Source organism: Entelurus aequoreus, linkage group LG16 (assembly GCF_033978785.1).
Source record: "Entelurus aequoreus isolate RoL-2023_Sb linkage group LG16, RoL_Eaeq_v1.1, whole genome shotgun sequence".
Lineage (NCBI taxonomy): Eukaryota > Metazoa > Chordata > Actinopteri > Syngnathiformes > Syngnathidae > Entelurus > Entelurus aequoreus.
In genome coordinates, this window is record NC_084746.1 from 22,873,730 (window position 1) to 22,893,170 (window position 19,441).

General features: G+C 38.9%; 1 protein-coding gene across 2 annotated transcripts in view; it reads right to left on the reverse strand.

Annotated features, from left to right (window-relative positions):
• LOC133630721 (septin-7-like) overlaps nt 1-19,441 on the reverse strand; it is a 102,984-nt gene that overhangs the window by 26,580 nt on the left and 56,963 nt on the right. For both annotated transcript variants that reach the window (XM_062022412.1, XM_062022411.1), the window contains exons 4-8: nt 12,789-12,889; nt 10,418-10,552; nt 4,896-5,013; nt 4,693-4,785; nt 2,180-2,276 (exon numbers count right to left, since the gene is read on the reverse strand). In XM_062022412.1, coding sequence (XP_061878396.1) covers nt 2,180-2,276; nt 4,693-4,785; nt 4,896-5,013; nt 10,418-10,552; nt 12,789-12,889 — 544 coding nt within the window. The remainder of the gene's footprint in view (nt 1-2,179; nt 2,277-4,692; nt 4,786-4,895; nt 5,014-10,417; nt 10,553-12,788; nt 12,890-19,441) is intronic.

Below are 19,441 nucleotides of genomic sequence, written 5' to 3' on the forward strand. Positions count from 1 at the left end.
AAGACATTTTGATTGGCAATAACAGTATTATAGAACTTTGGACAAGCTCATCTATTACTGTTAGTGCCTGAGCAATGAGTTTTGCACATAAAGGAGGAAACTATGTTCGTTTTTTACAATCGATTTGGCAGAAAAATATGCTTATTTGACACCACATGAAAATGCAATACAAGTGGAACACATTTAAGTAGACACCGCTGACTGGCTGACTCACATGGTTAATTACAAAAATAAACTATCCAACGCTTGCACATTTACCTGTGACTGTGTAGCGACATAAGAATGGGTAGAGATATAGGATTTGGTGATGTGATTTCCCTCTATTGTTGGTAATATTTGCATATTTTTATTTTGTGTTTTTATATTATAAGAAGAATGGGTGGAAATATAGGATTTGGTGACGTGATTTTCCTCTATTGTTGATAATGTGTGCATATTTTTATTTTGTGTTTTTATATTATATATGCTTATCTAACATAGCTGATGTGACAATTTAATTGTTTTCTGACTACAATAACAATAAAGCTTTTGTACATGCTAAAAAACTACAAAATTAATAAATGTGTCAAATTTATTAGTTGCCGTGGTAGATTCCAGGTTAATACCGCCATGCTTTTATTTTGCGCTGAACAGGAAGTGCCTATGTGGATTATTATGTATACTAATGTGTCTAAGTAGTTAGGTTCAGTACTTAAGTTATTTTTTTGTGGTAATAATGAAGTTAACAATACTATATCACGACTTATGTAGACATAAAGCTGAACATTTAAAAAATGGGGTGGTCAATGTAGATGCAGTGGATGCACTACACGCTTGCCTCTAAAATGCCCATAAAAAGTAGTATATGTCTCCTGCATGTTCAAAAACATAACAAAACACCACAGATAGATGCATGATAACATGAAGGTGCAGTAAATGAGAGTGTCTCTGAGGTGATGCCCCGTATTGTGCATGCAAAATTCCCATTTAAATAAGGTGGTTTGCACCACATTACAATTGCACACACAGTCTTAGTAAATCTCACGCAACACGACCACTAATAGTACACAGAATTTTAGAGATTGCACATGCTGATTATCGCGTGGTGTTTGGTTCTTAGTAAATCAGGCCCTAAGTATTTGTTTGATTATGTTTGTTGTCTCTTACGAAGTCTGCCGTGAGTACTAGTCAGTGTTGTTGTTGGAGGAAAAAGCCAAAGTGAGATTGAGCAAAATACGTAAATATTACATGTTATTAGGAATATGCTTGTTACTACATTACATACAGTATATACTTACAGTATGCATATAAAACATTGATGGAGGTTTTTGGATACTTTTTTTTGTGCTTTATAGGCGGAATATCAACTCCCATTGGGTCCATTGTTGGCTGACTTTTGCTAATGTTTATTTACGAGTTAGAATTAGAGTGCATAAAAAAACAACAAAAAAAACATGTGTCTTTGTGTCCCATAATGATCGTGAATGATAGGCAAAATTTTAAAAAAGTGCAGTTCCCCTTTAAAAGCCATATTATTTGTATTTAAGTGTTTAAATATATTTATCTTTTTCCATTTGGATTCCGTTTGTGACATTTGTAATGGGGAAAAACATTGCATGTTAGCATTTAAGATAGCTAGCGATTAGCACACTCGCTTTCAGTCAACAATGTGCGAGCTAGCTTCCATCTAGCGATTAGTGCTCTAGTCGCCAGCTAGCAATCAGTACGTTAGCTGCCAGCTAGTGATCAGTGCGCTAGCCAACGATCAGCGGGCTAGCTATTTCTCTAAGAAATGAGCAGTGTCATCGGTCTGTCAGTTTATCAAAATATTAAGATAGTTCAAATTTTAAACGGTAATACTAACCGCCGGAATTTTTTTGCGGTTTATTACCGGGAATCATTAAAGCCTTAGTAAACGTATACGGGTTGTCAACATGAACGGGACCGACTTAAACGAGTTCCACTGTATTTTTTCTTTAAAAGGCCAAATAAATCTATTGCAAAAGGTTATAGATCACTTTTTGACAATAGTCTTAAAACATTTAATGTACCGGTATAGCCTACAGGTCAGTTTGAGTATACAATATGTTGTATATGTTTGTAAACACACGTCACCCATAAACACTGTACTTCATGCTTTCACATCCAGATAGATACATTGTCTCCAAATCATGCTTTCTTTCAGACAGAATAAACCTACCTTCTGCCACGCCCCACGGGTACTGGCGACCTCTGACCTTCTTGCCATTCACCTCAATGACAACGTTGCTGCCAACGACAGCCAGTGGCATCTTCTCCTGGAAAAAGGTGACAAAAACAATTGATATTTGTATACATGTTGTCTAATACCAGCTTCTACTGTTAACATACATTCTAAAGCCCTAACCACCGACTGCAGCTATCATGAGGTCTCCAGGGATGCAGATAAAAATTTGAAATGCTCGCTAGATTAGGTCTTGCATGATGTAGCTGTGACCAGTGTAAACTGGAATGATGTTGGTGGGAGGATGACAGTTGCCAGAAGCAGCAGTTACTAAGGCATATCTCTGGTGACAGTTATTCAATGAGCTGATAAATTAAGCGACAGCAAAAACTGGGACATGGATCTGCAAGCATTGGATTCTGACTAAAGGGCAGACTGATCAATAGCTAGGGACGGGTACCTTTCACTTTTGAATGAACGGTATTGATTCAGGGTACCTGAAAATCAGTATCGGTACTGAAAAGTACAGATTTTCGATACTTTTGTGTGTTCAAATGTGTTAATGGTTTCAAAATAACCTCGTTTTTTATTTAACATTCAACACTGAGCTGTGCTGTCCAGTTGTAATCTTGTATTCTTACACTTCTGCTGTTGCTCTTCAAGTCGCTGAAGATGAGGTAAACATAAATTGGAAAAGCCTGCGTTTATCCAAATACTCAACTGTAGAATCTAGACCAGGGGTCCCCAATCTTTTTGACTCGGGGGCCGCATTGGGTTAAAACAATTTGGCCGGGGGCCGGGCTGTGTGTATATATATATATATATATATATATATATATATATATATATATATATATATATATATATATATATATATATATATATATATATATATATATATATATATATATATATATATATATACTGTATATAAATATATATATATATATATATATATATACTGTATATAAATATATATATATATATATATATATATATATATATATATATATATATATATATATATATTCCTCACGCACTAATTGACTGAAAGAGCGTGCACTTTGCCGATGATGTCACGTTATTGATGGGAAAATGCACTTTTAGACAATATGATTTGCCTGAGCATCTAGGGTACACCGAGACTAACAAGCGGTAGAAAATGGATTAGAAAGGACAGATTTAAAAAAATAAAAATGATTTAAAAAAATATATCAATTTTTTTTTTTAAACTTGGGATTTCCCGCGGGCCGGATTTTGGAAGCTGGCGGGCCGGATCCGTAGTTTGGGGACCCGTAGTCTAGACCCTCAATGTTGGTAGTTATTTGCATACTATGTACAATGCTATATTTTTATATTTTATTTAATTATTTAAATAATATTATTTAATATATATTTTCTTTAAGACAGAAGATTTTAGTTTGCACTTTATTGATCTCAATGTTAGTTTATTTATTAGCATTGCTACATTTTTGTTTCCACATATATTTTATTCGAGAATGAAGTTTTACCTCCCAGAAAAAGCTCTTAATTTGGTTTTTGAAAACTAGTCCATCCATCCATCCATTTTCTACCGCTTGTCCCGTTCGGGGTTGCGAGGGGTGCTGGAGCCTACCTCAGCTGCATTCGGGCGGAAGGCGGGGTACACCCTGGACAAGTCACCACCTCATCACAACTAAAAACTAACAAACTAACTAAAAACTAGTCCATATGACGTGCAATTCATATCTGTTGTGAGAAGATCAGCTTTATAAAATGTTTTATTTTAAGATGCAGAGTGTGTTAATGCCATGTATCCTGCAAGTTGTGACTAGTTATAAAAGCAAAACTTGTTTTGAAATATCTCTTGTATTTATTGGTTATTGGTTTATAGGTTTAAAAAGTAGGCAACATAATATGACCAAATTATAAATGCATTTTTTCATAAAAACCCCCCACAAAAAACTGAGTCATATCACCCAGGCCTAATTAATTGGCAGTAATGTATAGACGACAGTATGTTGCTGTAGTAAAGAAGTAGTCCTTGCCATTAAGTGCCCGTTTTGTCTTCAGTTGAGTTTTGCAAAGTGTTTATACTGTATTGTACTATTGTATTGTATTACACACTAGCTGTTTGATTGTAACTTAGTTATAATTTTTATTACCAAATCACCATGTAAACCTGCTTATGCGAATCGGTAGCATGTTTATAGCAAATTGACTGTAAATTAGCATCAGGCATTTTAAAAAGGGAAACCTTACTGTACTTTTGAGCGCCTTGTTCTTGCTTTTTTGACATAGAAAAGTGCAACAATAAATGAGGCTGTTTGACTGAGTCCGCTCCGAGTGCTTGACTGATTGTTTTACCGACCAAGTGCAGGACGTGACGCAATTTTCCGTGGATCGGTACCTAATAGCACCGACAGACTTCGTTAGGTACCAACAAAAGTATGGACTTCGGTACCCATCTCACCAATAGTGTTTTGTTATTCTCCCAGCTGACTCCTAACAACGAGTCCTTGGTCCAGTACCTTTATCTTCCGGATGAGCTTGTTGTCGTCGTCATCGTGCGTGTCCGGGAATTCATAAATTTTGATTTTGTGCTCCTGGATCTCTTTCATTATCTACGATGGTAGATGAATGAATTGAAATAAAAACCAGCACATCCGTCAATACAAGCCCACACACACACATAAGAAAAACTGTTGTTCAAATATGTCTCATCATGTCTCACCTGTTTCTTAAAAAGTTGGCATTCTTCTGGGGTCAGCGTGTCAGCTTTTGCAATAAGCGGAATGACGTTGACTTTGTCGTGGAGTCTCTTCATAAACTCAATGTCAAGAGGCTTCAGACTGAAAAACAAATAGATTCTGAGAAAAAACACTTATCAGGCGTAAAACATACACAGAGTATGTCTGCAACATGTGGACAACAGAGCAGACAGCAGACAAAAAGGAAGCCTTTGGTGATTAATTATTACTGGTATTATTTATAATGAATTAAAACAGTATAGTTTTTTGACAAAGAGTTCTGAGTATGTGCTTTTACTGCCAACTACTGTCTACTTTTAGGTGTGTGTGCAATAAAATGGGTAAAACATCAATAAAGTATTTGTGAAAATAGTGAACTCTTGGAGGGACTGACTTATTATGTTTGAGTTATAGCAGTGGGGCAGTCGGTCTTTCTTTGTAGCTAGTCCCAAGTTACCAGCTGAACTACAGACCACCACAAATTCACAATTGTTTAGGACTAAACTTAAGAATTATTCATTTAAAGCCGCTTTTGGTCCTTGACAGTATGGTGACACTTTTTATGAATTTTAACTTAATTTTCTATTGTTGTATTATATGCTCTGTCTGTCTTGCACTGTTGTTCAGCACTTCGGTTCAGCTACCGCTGATGTATGGGGTTTTACAAATAAAGTTTGATTTGATTATATCAGACAATGCTAATTAGTTTGATATCCAATCATATATTATAAATGATACGTTTTATTTTCAGAATAAGAGGAGGACTAATAAAAATTGAGCTGCGGGCTAAAATGGCTTCCAGGGTGCACTTTGTATAAAACCGCTCCAAAGCAATATCTACAGCTGAAGAGGTTTGTTGTTTCAGTTTACTGATTATTTTTGTCTCTGTTGGTGTGACATTTTAGTGCTTGTGTGCTCAGCTCCACATTTCCAGACAAATAATAGTCATTAACAAACAGCACAATTAATCAATTTATTGAATCATTATACAGGTTTTTCTGAGTTTTAATCATTTTGTCAGATGTGGAGTTGTGTTATTATTAATGGGTGTGTGCTCTGGATGTAATGTTAGCAAAAAAATTTTAACTATTCCATCCATCTTCTTCCGCTTATCCAAAGTTGGCAGCAGCCTAAGCAGAGAAGCCAAGACTTCTCTCTCCCCAGTCACTATGTCCAGCTCTTCCCAGGGGCATTCCAAGGCCAGCTGGGAGACATAGTCTCTCCACTATGTCCCGAGTCTTCCTCGTGGTCCCCTACCGGTCGGGGGCGCCCTAAACACCTCCCCAGCCAGGCGTTAGGGGGACAATCTTACCAGATGCCCGAACCAACTCATCTGGCTCCTCTCGATGTGGAGGAGCAGCGGCTTCACTCTGAGCTCCTCCCGAATGACAGAGCATCTCACCTTATCTCTAAGAGACAGAGGAAACTCATTTGGGCCACTTTTACCCGCGATCTTGTCCTTTCGGTCATAACCCAAAGCTCAGGACAATTGGTGAGAATAGGACCGTACATCGACCGGTAAATTGAGAACTTTGCCTTTCGGCTTAGCTCCTTCGTCATGACGACAGACCGATACAGACGCCGCACCGATCCGCCTGTCCCACATCAACCTTAAGAAAGTCAATGATTTCACTATAAAAGTGGGTGACATTGTTATCACCAGGAAAGATGAGGTCACCTACCTAGGTTCCATTCTAGAGGCTAATCTTTCCTGTGATAAAATGGCAACCAACGTAATCAAAAAGGTCAACCAACGAACGAGATTTCTCTGTAGAATCTCCTCTCTGGTCAACAAAAGCACCATGAGGATTCTGGCGGGAACTCTCGTTAAACCCTTTTTCGATTAATAAAAGTTTCAATTAATCAATCAATGTCGATCTCACGATCCACTCGTCCCTCACTCGTGAACAAGACCCCTAGGTTTGTATTTTTTTCAATCTGTTATTGAAAACTTTACTCGTTTTTAGAGAATAACTGAAAATTAGCTTCCCCTATTGTAAAGACCAGCAGACGTCACTGGTGCACGCGCTCCCTATGTGTACAAGACAGTGGGGAATGACAAGCATGAACACCAAACAAATTCCTCGTACCGACGAGCAATTTTTATTCAATGTCATTAGTAATTGAGAAAGATATAGACATAAAAAAATTAACACACACACACACACACACACACACACACACACACACACACACACACACACACACACACACACACACACACACACACACACACACACACACACACACACACACACACACACACACACACACACACACACACACACACACACACACACACGCACACACACACACACACACACACACTAAACTAATGACAACATAAGCCAGTAGTGTTGTTGTAATATTTTTTGGTATAGCCTGAGTAAAAAGTCTTAAAAATACATCTGTGTGCTCGGTTGCATGGATGTTTATGTTTAGTATGCATGCATGGACATTGCCAGCTGCTTCCACCTTTAATGTGACTGCGTAACTCAGTGATGGTGAGCAGAACTCAGTTGAGCATGGGCAGAGTTGTGCTATATAACATTTCTGTGTCACAAACATGTCTTGACAGCCTCATCAGCTAATAATCAAATCGACAAGCGACTAATGTTTATCCTACAAAAAAAAAAAAACATCAATCTAATCTGTGGCTTCACCATTCTGCAAAAATATGAACCACAATTTCCCTGCTAAGAACCGGGGGAAATTTTCAAGCACGCATACCTGAGTACTTTCAATATTTGTAATTTTTCATGTCAGGAAAGATTTGACATGGACTTTTTAAATAGAAAACAAGTCAAAAACGTTTTACTCACTCCACGATACATTCATTGACGAGCACCACCTTTCCGCAACCTGTTGAATGATAGCCAGTGAGCCTCGCAGGTGGTGTCAGCCGCCAAGAGGTAGAACCAGGGCAGGGGAGCCAACTCGCCCTGGTCGGCTAGACTCATTGGTAAATGGGCTGAGCATGCTAACATGCTAATAATGCCATCACGTGTAGGACGACTCCTTGGGTAAAATGCTGGAATTCACAGCAGCTTTTTCAGAAAGTTGCAGCAACACCTGTGCTTAAAAAGTGGTACATACCACAGGAAACGCTCACAACTGTTTAAACCTTTTAGAGAGACATTCCCCTAAATTACGGGTACAAACGTGGATTAACCACCATTCAATGTCCACTGTGTTACAGAACACTGCCATAAATACATCTATAATCCACTTGATTGTCAGTGGTGTGTTGATACATCAATACATCACACATACTGTGGACACATACAATAAATTCTCTGGACAATATAAAAACTAAATGCAAAAAACAAACTGAACAAAAGTGCAGCATTACAATAAGATTTAACAGTGCAATATTAAATTAAATAACCAACTATAACAGAGAGGACAACAGGCTCACAAAGACGCAAATTCAGTTTTCAATGATTACGAGCGATGAATCAGTGGGATGCATCATTCACTTTGTCGTTCGTTCACTTAGTATCTGTTAGTCAGTGAGTCATTGTCTAGCACCTGCAGCGGCACCTGCAGCGGCACCCGCCGAACTGTGACACAGCGAGTGATTCAGCTCGGGCAGGAAGTGGAAAGGAGAGTTGATTTGAGGCAAAAAAAAAACATTTGTTGCTGTTTTTTTATGGGGCCAATACATGTATAAAAATGCAGTTGGACTAACAGGGGCATAATTAATTACATATTACATGGTTTATTGTCTTAATTAGCTAGCGTGGCAGGCGCGAGTCACTGGTCGAGTTAATGGCGAAAACCCGTGACTGCTGATTCAGTTAAAAATTTGCGGGTTTTGAATGATTCTTTTATGACTCGCACATCACTAATTCATACCAATTATGGAGAAATCTGCTGAGGGTTTTCCCAATTTGTCACCAATTGTGCATACTCCCAACAGCCTGTTTGGCGCAAGTAGAAAGGAAGGCAAGATTATTTTATAAAAATCTTCACAATGCCTTCATGGTTTTATTTTAAATTTTCGGAACACAACAGCAGTCACCAATAGGTGAGAAAAGTTGGTCTTGCATAATAGGGCTCCTTTAAGGAATCTATTTGCTATCAATGTTCTACGTGTTCTTTGTGATCTTAACCTCACACACCTCAAATTTTAAAATACAGACTAGATGGCAGTAAAAGCAAATACTCAGAGCTCGTTTTAAATAATCATGACCAATAATTGTAATAATTGAGTATAACTACTTCCTTATTGTCAGCTGTCTGCTCTGTCGTCCACAAGTTGCAGACATTCTGTGTATGTTTTACACTTTTCCATCTTAAACAATTATTTATGTTTCAACACATTTACCTGTGCATGTTAATAAGATTATTATCACATGTCAACATCTCTGTCATGTAAATGCTGCCTCTTTGCTATGCCAGCAATGCAAATTAAATACAATATGCTCTTAATGGTCTCATAAATAAAAATTATATTATATATAATTACTAATTAAATTAAGAAGTAAATATTTACAAACAGTACTACATTACCCTGAATTGGCGCGATCACAACATCGCGTTAATTCCTGAAGGGACTGAAAATGGCAGCGTTTGTGATGGAGCTTGTTAGCTAAAATTCTAATAACTTGCCGGCATATGCAATTGCTCCCTGAGAAAACACGATAGTGCATATTTAAAATTTTAACAAGAGTATAAAAACCTTGGTCAATAAAATTTCACCTGGTCTCTGACACTGATGGCAAACTCTGACCATTATTTTATAACTGAAACTATAAACGAGGAAGTCTGATGAACAACAAAACTGGATTCAAAAAATAACTGTCACTGCTAAATGATGGACACACAGTGGAAAACTTAAGACTGACATAAAAAACACCTTTAATTTAAAAAAATCCATATAATGTGTGGGTTCTCTACTTTTCCAAGGAATTTTTTTCAGCGCCAATACTTGTTTTTCTACAATGCCAAACTGTATTTACGTCTTGTTTTGGCTCCATAGAACAGGGCTACTTAGCAAAACATGCAAACACCACAAGGCCAAGATTCAAACCCAGAACCGTGCGACTGCGAGGCAGATCAACCACATGCCACGTTTTGCCATAAATTAGTTTAACATTTTAAATGTTGTGTCAACATAACCTATGCTTTTTTGATGCTACATAGAATTAGGATTTGTAGACATTTGTGATTAAGGGCTAAATAAGTAAACTTTGATAGATTGATTGATGTTGGGGACTGGAATGTATTAATGCCAAAGCACATTAAAATGATTATGTGTGTGTTTATGGCCTTTTTCTAATATTAACCCCAAAAATGTTTGAGAGGTGCGGGTCAGGTAATTTATTATTATTATTATTTTTTTTACAGCGTTTATTTTTCAGTTATGTTGTCATTAGAAGAACATGAAAAGTGTCTGTCTGCCACTGCCTCCTTCGTGTCAAGGTCCATTATCCCCCTCAACCCGCCAGGCTGTAAACCCTGCTGAATATCCCAAATTTCACTGATCCAATACTATACTCACCCGTGTCCTGAGGGCGCAATGAAATATAGACAGCAGTGGACCCTATTATCTGGCATCGACCTGCGGTTCACCCTTGATTCTGCGTTCAGGAAGTCCTCACACTTGCTGTCAATATAATTGATGACTGGCTGCCAACTGAAAAAGACAAAGGGCATCGTGTCGGATAGTAACATACAAACATTTGAGATACATTTAAATTAAACCAACACAATGACTAGGGATGTAGCAAAATCTAAATCTCACAATACGATATCCATCCATCCATTTTCTACCGCTTGTCCCGTTCGGGGTAGTGAGGGGTGCTGGAGCCTATCTCAGCTGCATTCGGGCGGAATTCGGGGTACACCCTGGACAAGTCGCCACCTCATCGCAGGGCCAACACAGATAGACAGACAACTTTCACACTCACATTCACACACTAGGGCCAATTTAGTGTTGCCAATCAACCTATCCACAGCTGCATGTCTTCGGAGGTGGGAGGAAGCCGGAGTACCCGGAGGGAACCCACGCAATCACGGGGAGAACATGCAAACTCCACACAGAAAGATCCTGAGCGCAGGAACGATATCGTTACGGTATTTGGGCCACAGTACCGTATTATTGTGGTATTGTAACAAAAACTAAAAGGCTTGCTAAAAATTCCATAGTGTATAAAATAAAGGGGCAACAATGATATGGATAAACACACTTACTGTAATTGAACACAAACATAATGCTCAAATATTGTAATCATGTTTATTACTACACAAAAATATTTTAAAGTGTAAAGAATAGTGCAGCAACATTTTGTGTTTCAGGTAACTTTAGTTGAGTGCTTTTAAACTGACAAAGTAAACATCCAGTTTAACAAGTACAAAACATTAATGCTCAGTTTAGTGCAGGGGTGCCCATTACGTCGATCGCGTGCTACTGGTCGATGGCGGAGGGTGTGTCAGTCGATCGCCAGCCAGGCAATAAAAAAATTGACCTAAAAATCAGCGATCATCAATCTTCACTAAGACGTGACTTTCGTCACTTGATTGACATTCACGGCACCCAAGGGTCTTGTGAGATGACGCTGGCTGCTGCCAGATCATTATTAAGAAAAAATGACAGAGAGGAGGGCGAGAAACACTTTTTATTTCAACAGACTCTCGCCCAGTACCTGCTTTCAAAACTCTAAAGACCGACTGCACAGTTCCTGTCTTCACAATAAAAGCCCTGCCTAATCCTGCCTGCGCTAACAGAATAAGAGTCTCAGAAAGCTGGCGTGCACAAACTAGCAAGCCACGGAGTTTGCCGCCAATGTATTTCTTGTAAAGTGTATAAAAACGAGTATGGAAGCTGGACCAATAAGATGCCAATAACCAAAGACTTTCATGTAGTATTGGACAGAAAGGAAGACTTTTTTTCTCTCCTCCATTTGAAAATGCGGACGTTATCAGCACTACTGCCTGATTCCAATCAATGCAAGTCATCAGAATCAGGTAATACACCAACTTATATTCTTGTCTTCATGAAAGAAAGGAATCTATGTGTTAAACATGCTTGTATTCTCATTAAACACCTTTAACTTGTTAACGAAAACGTCTCTTTCATAAATATATATGAATGAGGTAGATTCCTTCGACTTGGTCAACTGAAAAGTAGCTCGCCTGGAGAAAAAGTGTGGGCACCCCTGGTTTAGTTTCTTTCAGCTTTTAACTTCCTGAGAAGCATCGTCCTCTGCAACGGATATTTTTCGATATTAGGAGAATGCTGATTTTCAGGAGGTTAACTGACAATTTAATGTAAATACCACACAAATTGATGTTTGGCCTCACTGGCTTCTTGGTGTCCTTGGCTTTACATCAAGGATATTTTCCAGAAGACGGTTCATCAAGTGGCCTATTACTCGTATTTTTCGTTGTACAAGTTGCGGTGTTGTTAAATTTTTTTGTTCTGTTTTTTTTGCATTTCCACGCTCCCACATGAGGAGTTACACCAAAAGGAAATAACTGCTAGTCTACTCGTTCATCGGACCAACGAGAGACTCCAACAACATGTTTTGTCCTCCATCTTTTTTAGGTTCATCATTAAACCAAAATGTGTCCATACTTTGGACACATTTAAACTTTTTTATGTTTAGTTTTCAAGATTTAAACTTTGCAGAAGGTTATTTGCTCTGCTTGTAAGCACTGCACAAGGGATCATGGGAGATGTAGTTTACTTCTCAGACCAGCCCATGTAATAGCACCCGAAAAAAACCTACTTGATGGCAGTACTCCAAGTTCTCGTTTGATATCTTCACATACAACGGCATTATTGCTAGCATTTTCAAACCGAATTACCGCGATATTTCCAATACCGTTACATCCCTAACAATGACACATTAGACAAAAACACTACTTACCAGTTACTGTTATCTACTGCATCTCCAAATCCTGGGGTGTCAACAATCGTGAGGGTCAGCTGGACCCCCCCTTCTTTTATGAGCACTTTGGACTGCTCCACCTGAAACACAAATCCACCTATTCAATGATTTGCATTTAATCCATCCATCCATCCATTTTCTACCGCTTATTCCCTTCGGGGTCGCGGGGGGCGCTGGAGCCTATCTCAGCTACAATCGGGCGGAAGGCGGGGTACACCCTGGACAAGTCGCCACCTCATCGCAGGGCCAACACAGATAGACAGTCAACATTCACACTCACATTCACACACTAGGGCCAATTTAGTGTTGCCAATCAACTTATCCCCAGGTGCATGTTTTTGGAGGTGGGAGGAAGCCGGAGTACCCGGAGGGAACCCACGCAGTCACGGGGAGAACATGCAAACTCCACACAGAAAGATCCCGAGGCCGGGATTGAACTCACGACTGCTCAGGACCTTCGTATTGTGAGGCAAACGCACTAACCCCTCTTCCACCGTGCTGCCGATTTGCATTTCATATTTTACAAAAAGAAAAAAAACTAGGGCTGTCCTGATCTGATATTGGTCCGATGTCATCCTTAACAAAAATTAAAAAATTAAAATAAAAATTTAAAAAAAAAAGGGATTACATGGGTTTACATGTAAAATGTCCAATATAATCTCCAATACAAGCAATACTGCAGCGCGCTTCTTGTACAAAAATTGACTAAATATCTCTCAATAAGGACACAAGGATGGTGTTTCTTGTGTTTTAGTCAATCCAATTACAAAAGGTAAACCTGCTAGGCTAGAAGCTAGCAGCGACACAACATCTAAGCACACAATAACACACAAGCTAGACACACATAGTAAGTGTCCTTCAATAAACAATATTGCAGTCTAAAACAGCACATTTGTTATTTTTAAACAATTATCAAAAATTTTTAAAGTTGCATACTACTTACACATACAAATTCTACAAGGCAGAAATGTATTACAAAGTATTCACTAACAAACGTGCCCATTTTATTCAATTTACGGCATCATAAGATTAACTTCATGAATTGTTGTGGCCAATAGGTGCCACTAAAAAAAACAATTACTGCTCCACTTCAATTTAAAGGTTGCATCAGTCCATTCCAGACTGTAAGAAAATGTTAGTGTTTTTCATACTACCAATGTTTTCTGTTTGAATAATTTCAATTTGATCAAACCTTTTCTACCATTCTACACTACAAAATAATCTAAGTATGTGCTATGATATCATCTGATATCGGCTCAATATCTACTGAATACATCGTTTCACAAATGAAAAAGTTCTATCAAGAGAGCCCTAAAAACAATGTTATACATAAATATTAAGGCATTTTTTTGTGTTATTCATTACTAGTATCAACATTTCCGCTTTTTTTTTGTTAAATTAGGTCCTGTGACTTCATTTTTCCAACTTTGCTGTTGTTTTGTTTCTCATTTCTACAATTTGCCAAATGCCCATTAAAAAAAATTCTGGTTTATGTACCGTATTTTTTCGGACTATAAGTCGCAGTTTTTTTCATAGTTTGGCCAGGAGTGTGACTTATACTCAGGAGCGACTTATGTGTGAAATTATTAACACATTACCGTAAAATATCAAATAATAATTTTTAGGCTCATTCACGTAAGAGACTAGACGTATAAGATTTCATCGGATTTAGCGATTAGGAGTGACAGATTGGTTGGTAAACCGTTATAGCATGTTCTATATGTTATAGTTATTTGAATGACTCTCTTACCATAAATATGTTACGTTAACATACCAGGCACGTTCTCAGTTGGTCATTTATGCGTCATATAACGTACACTTATTCAGCCTGTTGTTCACTATTCTTTATTTATTTTTAAATTGCCTTTCAAATGTCTATCTTGGTGTTGGGTTTTATCAAATAAATTTCCCCAAAAATTGCGACTTATACTCCAGTGTGACGTATATATGTTTTTTTCCTTCTTTATTATGCATTTTTGGCTGGTGCGACTTATACTCCCGGAGCGACTTATACTCCAAAAAATACAGTAATTTTCCCGGGAAGGCAAAGTGTTATAAAACAATTGGAAGACTGTCTCCAGGTTTTGTCTTCTTAGCACTATTGCGAGTCGTGACACCCGCTAGTCAAAGGCTGGGCTGCATACTTATGGAGAGATTCTTCACACTTCCACACGTCACCTTTTACAGCTGGGAGGTGATTGCACACTCCCCGAGCTAATAGAGGTGCCCTGCGTGTCTGGATCTCAACTCCCATGGAAAGACTTCGCCTTTTATGATCGCTTGTATTTGATTACCAAGTCAATGCATTACACAATGCTTTATTTGAACAGAAACTCTTGCAATACAATAAACATATGTTTCCTATTGCACTCAAAGAACAATTTTAGAAGGTTGAAATACACTATATTGCCAATAGTATTTGGCCACCTGCCTTGACTCACATATGAACTTGAAGTGCCATCCCATTCCTAACCCATAGGGTTCATTCAATATGATGTCGGCCCACGTTTTGCAGCTATTACAGCTTCAACTCTTCTGGATGGCTGTCCACAAGGTTGCGGAGTGTGTTTTTAGTCAATAGCGCATTGGTGAGGTCACACACTTCTGTTGGTTGAGACGGCCTGGTTCTCAGTCTCCATTCTAATTTATTCCATAGGTGTTCTATCGGGTTCAGATCAGGACTCTGTGCAGGCCAGTCAAGTTCATCCACACCAGACTCTGTCATGCATGTCTTTATGGACCTTGCTTTGTGCACTGGTGCACAGTCATGCTGGAAGAGGAAGGGGCCTGCTCCAAACTGTTCCCACAAGGTTGGGAGCATGGAATTGTCCAAAATGTTTTGGTATCCTGGAGCATTCAAAGTTCCTTTCACTGTAACTAAGGGGCCAAGCCCAACTCCTGAAAAACAATGTAGTCCGAAATGTACCGTTCTCCTGGCAATCTCCAAACCCAGACTCGTCCATCAGATTGCCAGATGGAAAAGCGTGATTCATCACTGCTCCAAAATCCAGTGGCGACGTGCTTTACACCACTGCATCCAACGCTTTGCATTGGACTTGGTGATGTATGGCTTAGATGCAGCTGCTCGGCCATGGAAACCCATTCCATGAAGCTCTGTGCATACTGTACGTGGGCTAATTGGAAGGTCACATGAAGTTTGGAGCTCTGTAGTAACTGACAGTGCAGAAAGTTAGCGACCTCTTTGCACTATGCGCTTCAGCATCCGCTGACCCCTCTCTGTCAGTTTACGTGGGTTACCACTTGGTGGCTGAGTTGCTGTTGTTCCCAGTTCCCAAACTCTTCCATATAATAAAGCCGACAGTTGACTTTGGAATATTTAGGAGCGAGGAAATTCCACGATTGGATTTGTTGCACAGGTGGCATCCTATGACAGTTCCACGCTGGAAATCACTGAGCTCCTGAAAGCGGCCCATTCTTTCACAAATGTTTGTAGAAACAGTCTCAATGCCTAAGTGCTTGATTTTATACACCTGTGGCCGGGCCAAGTGATTAGGACACCTGATTCTGATCATTTAGATGGGTGGCCAAAAACTTTAGGCAATATAGTGTATAAATTAAAGGGCATTAAACACATTGCGTTTTTCATGTTGCACTCAAAGAACAATTTACAATTTTCCATATTACATATGGTCTGCTATAGTCAAGGATTAGATTAGAATATAATAAAAAATCTTTATTTACATTGTATTAAATGCTTCATGATTTATGGTTGCCAATCCTGGTTGTGCTTTTAGAAAAATACAATTAGTACTAAAAACAAAACTATGGATAAATGTACACAGATAAGCCATGTAGCAGGTAAAACACACATCTGTTAAAGATAAAACACAAATTGTAGCAATTTGTTACCAAATTCACTCATTTTACTTGCACTAGTTGACTTAACTCCGCTGATATTTGGCATCAAGCCAAGCAGCTGTGTGCGCGTCTTCGTAGCTACATATTTTGTATCTACATGTGCACAACAGAGGAGCTGTTAACTTATGAGAGTAGGGTACAGTATGTGTGTTTGAGAATGTCAACGTGTTGTCTGAGTGACGTCAGTGAGTGAGTGGGCGAGTACAGAAAGAGAGGAGCGTGAGCACTGCGCAGTAAAGTGATGATAGGGTCCGGTTGTGTCCTGCAAAACTAATAATAAAGCAACCAGATTGTCACAAATCGGCAGCTTTGAATTCTGATCAGAAAGCGGATCTTAGCAGACCCATTGCGGGGTAATGTGAACTGAAGGGAACGTCTCCCCTGTGCTCCTCTACCACGGTCTGCACCGGAGCGAACAGCAGGACAGGTGTAACAACTACATTATTACCTGTCACTCTTTGTAACTCCTTGTGCAGATCTGAATGCTTATTATTTAAATGTTTACCTAAGTTTGGATAACACTAATCGCCACATTAGCCGAGGCATGTTTTGAAGCAACACTTGCAGCACAGCGCTTCCTTGTTTAAAGCGTCACCTTTATCGTTAGTTTTGAAGCCCAAATACCTCCATATTGCACTTCACACACACTCTTTATTAACCAGTAGAATTGTCGTTTTTTGCCATTCTTCCCCACCACGATGTTATTGCTTGTATGCACTTTGTGTGTGCGTTTAGACACACTCAACGTAATGCACCTCGGCTCTGTAGTCACCGCCGCACAGCGGCACTTAGATGAAAGAACGGTACCGGTACTTTTCAAAGGCAGTTCAGTACCGATTTCAATCAATTAGTATATATAAATATATATATGATCTGTCACTTCACATCTGGTTATTTTTCCTTAATTTGTGTTTATTTCCTGTCAGCGCTCTTATTTGTGTTCCACTTCCTGCATGTCTCCCTGAACGCTCGTTTCCCTTACCTGTCCCTGCTTGGCAGCCTGGCACACCTGGTTGCAGTTGCCAATCAGGCTACTATTTATGCCTGCCTTCAGTGCTCAAGGTTTGATTTTTGCATGCATGACTGCCACTCTCTTGTGTTTAAAATAATTTAAAGACTCTAACCTGCAAATTGTCCTCCTGTTTCCTGCATCTTGGGGTCACAACTATGTGCCACATACTTTCACAAGCAGGTCTACTTATTTTAGAATCACCCCTTTGACATACTGCATGAAAACTTCATGTTCTAAAAGAAACATTCTTCAGCCTTCACCAACCTTAAGATCATGTGTGTCTCCAGATGAACACAAGCGGACACACTCATTCTGTGTTTACAAAATGTATCAACTTCAAAAACCGGCCAGTTAAAACAAACTAGGGACTGTGTATATTATAAGCTATCACATTTTTTTACTCATTCCAAGCTATTTGAGAACTTTGACAATAAATGGAATTTACAACGAGAGTTCACCGAAGAAATGTCACTTGCTGAATCAACCAGTATTGTACCACATAAGCCAAATCTGCTATTTGGAACATTTTGTGCAAAGTCAAACATGCACAACAACCTCAAAAATGCTGGCTGCCCAAATACTATCATTACAACAAAACAACTTAAGAGTTTATTCTGCACAGCATCTCAAAAAAGTATAGTCCTCACTTTTAGCCAGCATTTTATTATATCGCGTAAAGGGACAATTCTATAGAAATTAAACTGCAACACAAAGTAATGCTAAAATGTCATTTATCCAAATAAAGGCTTCATAACTTCCGGACAATGTCGCTTGTTTTTCAACACACTTTTGTCATTATTGTTTGTGAAATGAAGACGTAAAAATCATCATTAGGGTTTTATGTAATTGACCTGAGCTACTGAGCAGGTAGGCTGCTGTGTCATAGACAACGTTTCTTCCTTCCTTCTGCTTGAGGCTGCCCATCAGCTGCTCAGTTTGGTTGACTCCTGGAGACAAACTTGGCCCCTCTCTCACCAAGTGATTTGTGTATACGCGGTAAATTTATCCCACACCGAAATGATAGCAATCCACCAAAACATTTTTCTTGCCATACATTACTGATTACTGCTTTGTTATGTTTGTCACAGTCTATCCTGAGTCAACAGTGAGAATTGACCAAGTCTTCTAACAATAACCACTCCCATTACCTAACCTATATTCATAATATGTTTGACCTTTGTTCAGATTGTATATATATTAAAAAACAAATTGAATGGCATCTGTTTTTCAACACAAAAAAATGTCTGTCAGACATGGCTGCTTCAATTGTTAATCCATTGTCTCCCCTGGGTTTCTTTCGGTAGGATACAAATACGCTGTTCCTTCACAACATTATGGTTTACTTCTAAGACTTACTATAGTCTCAGTGTATTGTAGATTTTTTATTTAAAATACCGTATTTCCTTGAATTGCCGCCGGGAATATAGTATTCGCCTGCCTAGAATTACAGCCGGGTCAAACTTGTTTCGCAAAATAATTAGCGCATGCTTGGCACTTCCGCCGGGTCAAATATGAGTCATTAAATGACTTCCTCCTCCTGGTGGTAGAGGGCGCTAGTGATCCTTCTTGCGACTGCTGGTACTGCAGAAGACCGGTGCTGCAGAAGAAGACAACAGGCAGCAAGAGTGAGGAGCCATTGTTTGCTTGCACTTTTACCATGGAGGATTACATATCTAAAATAAAACAATTTTCTAAACTGGACTTTCAATCGAAGCAGGAGGTAATACTTAATGGAAGATCT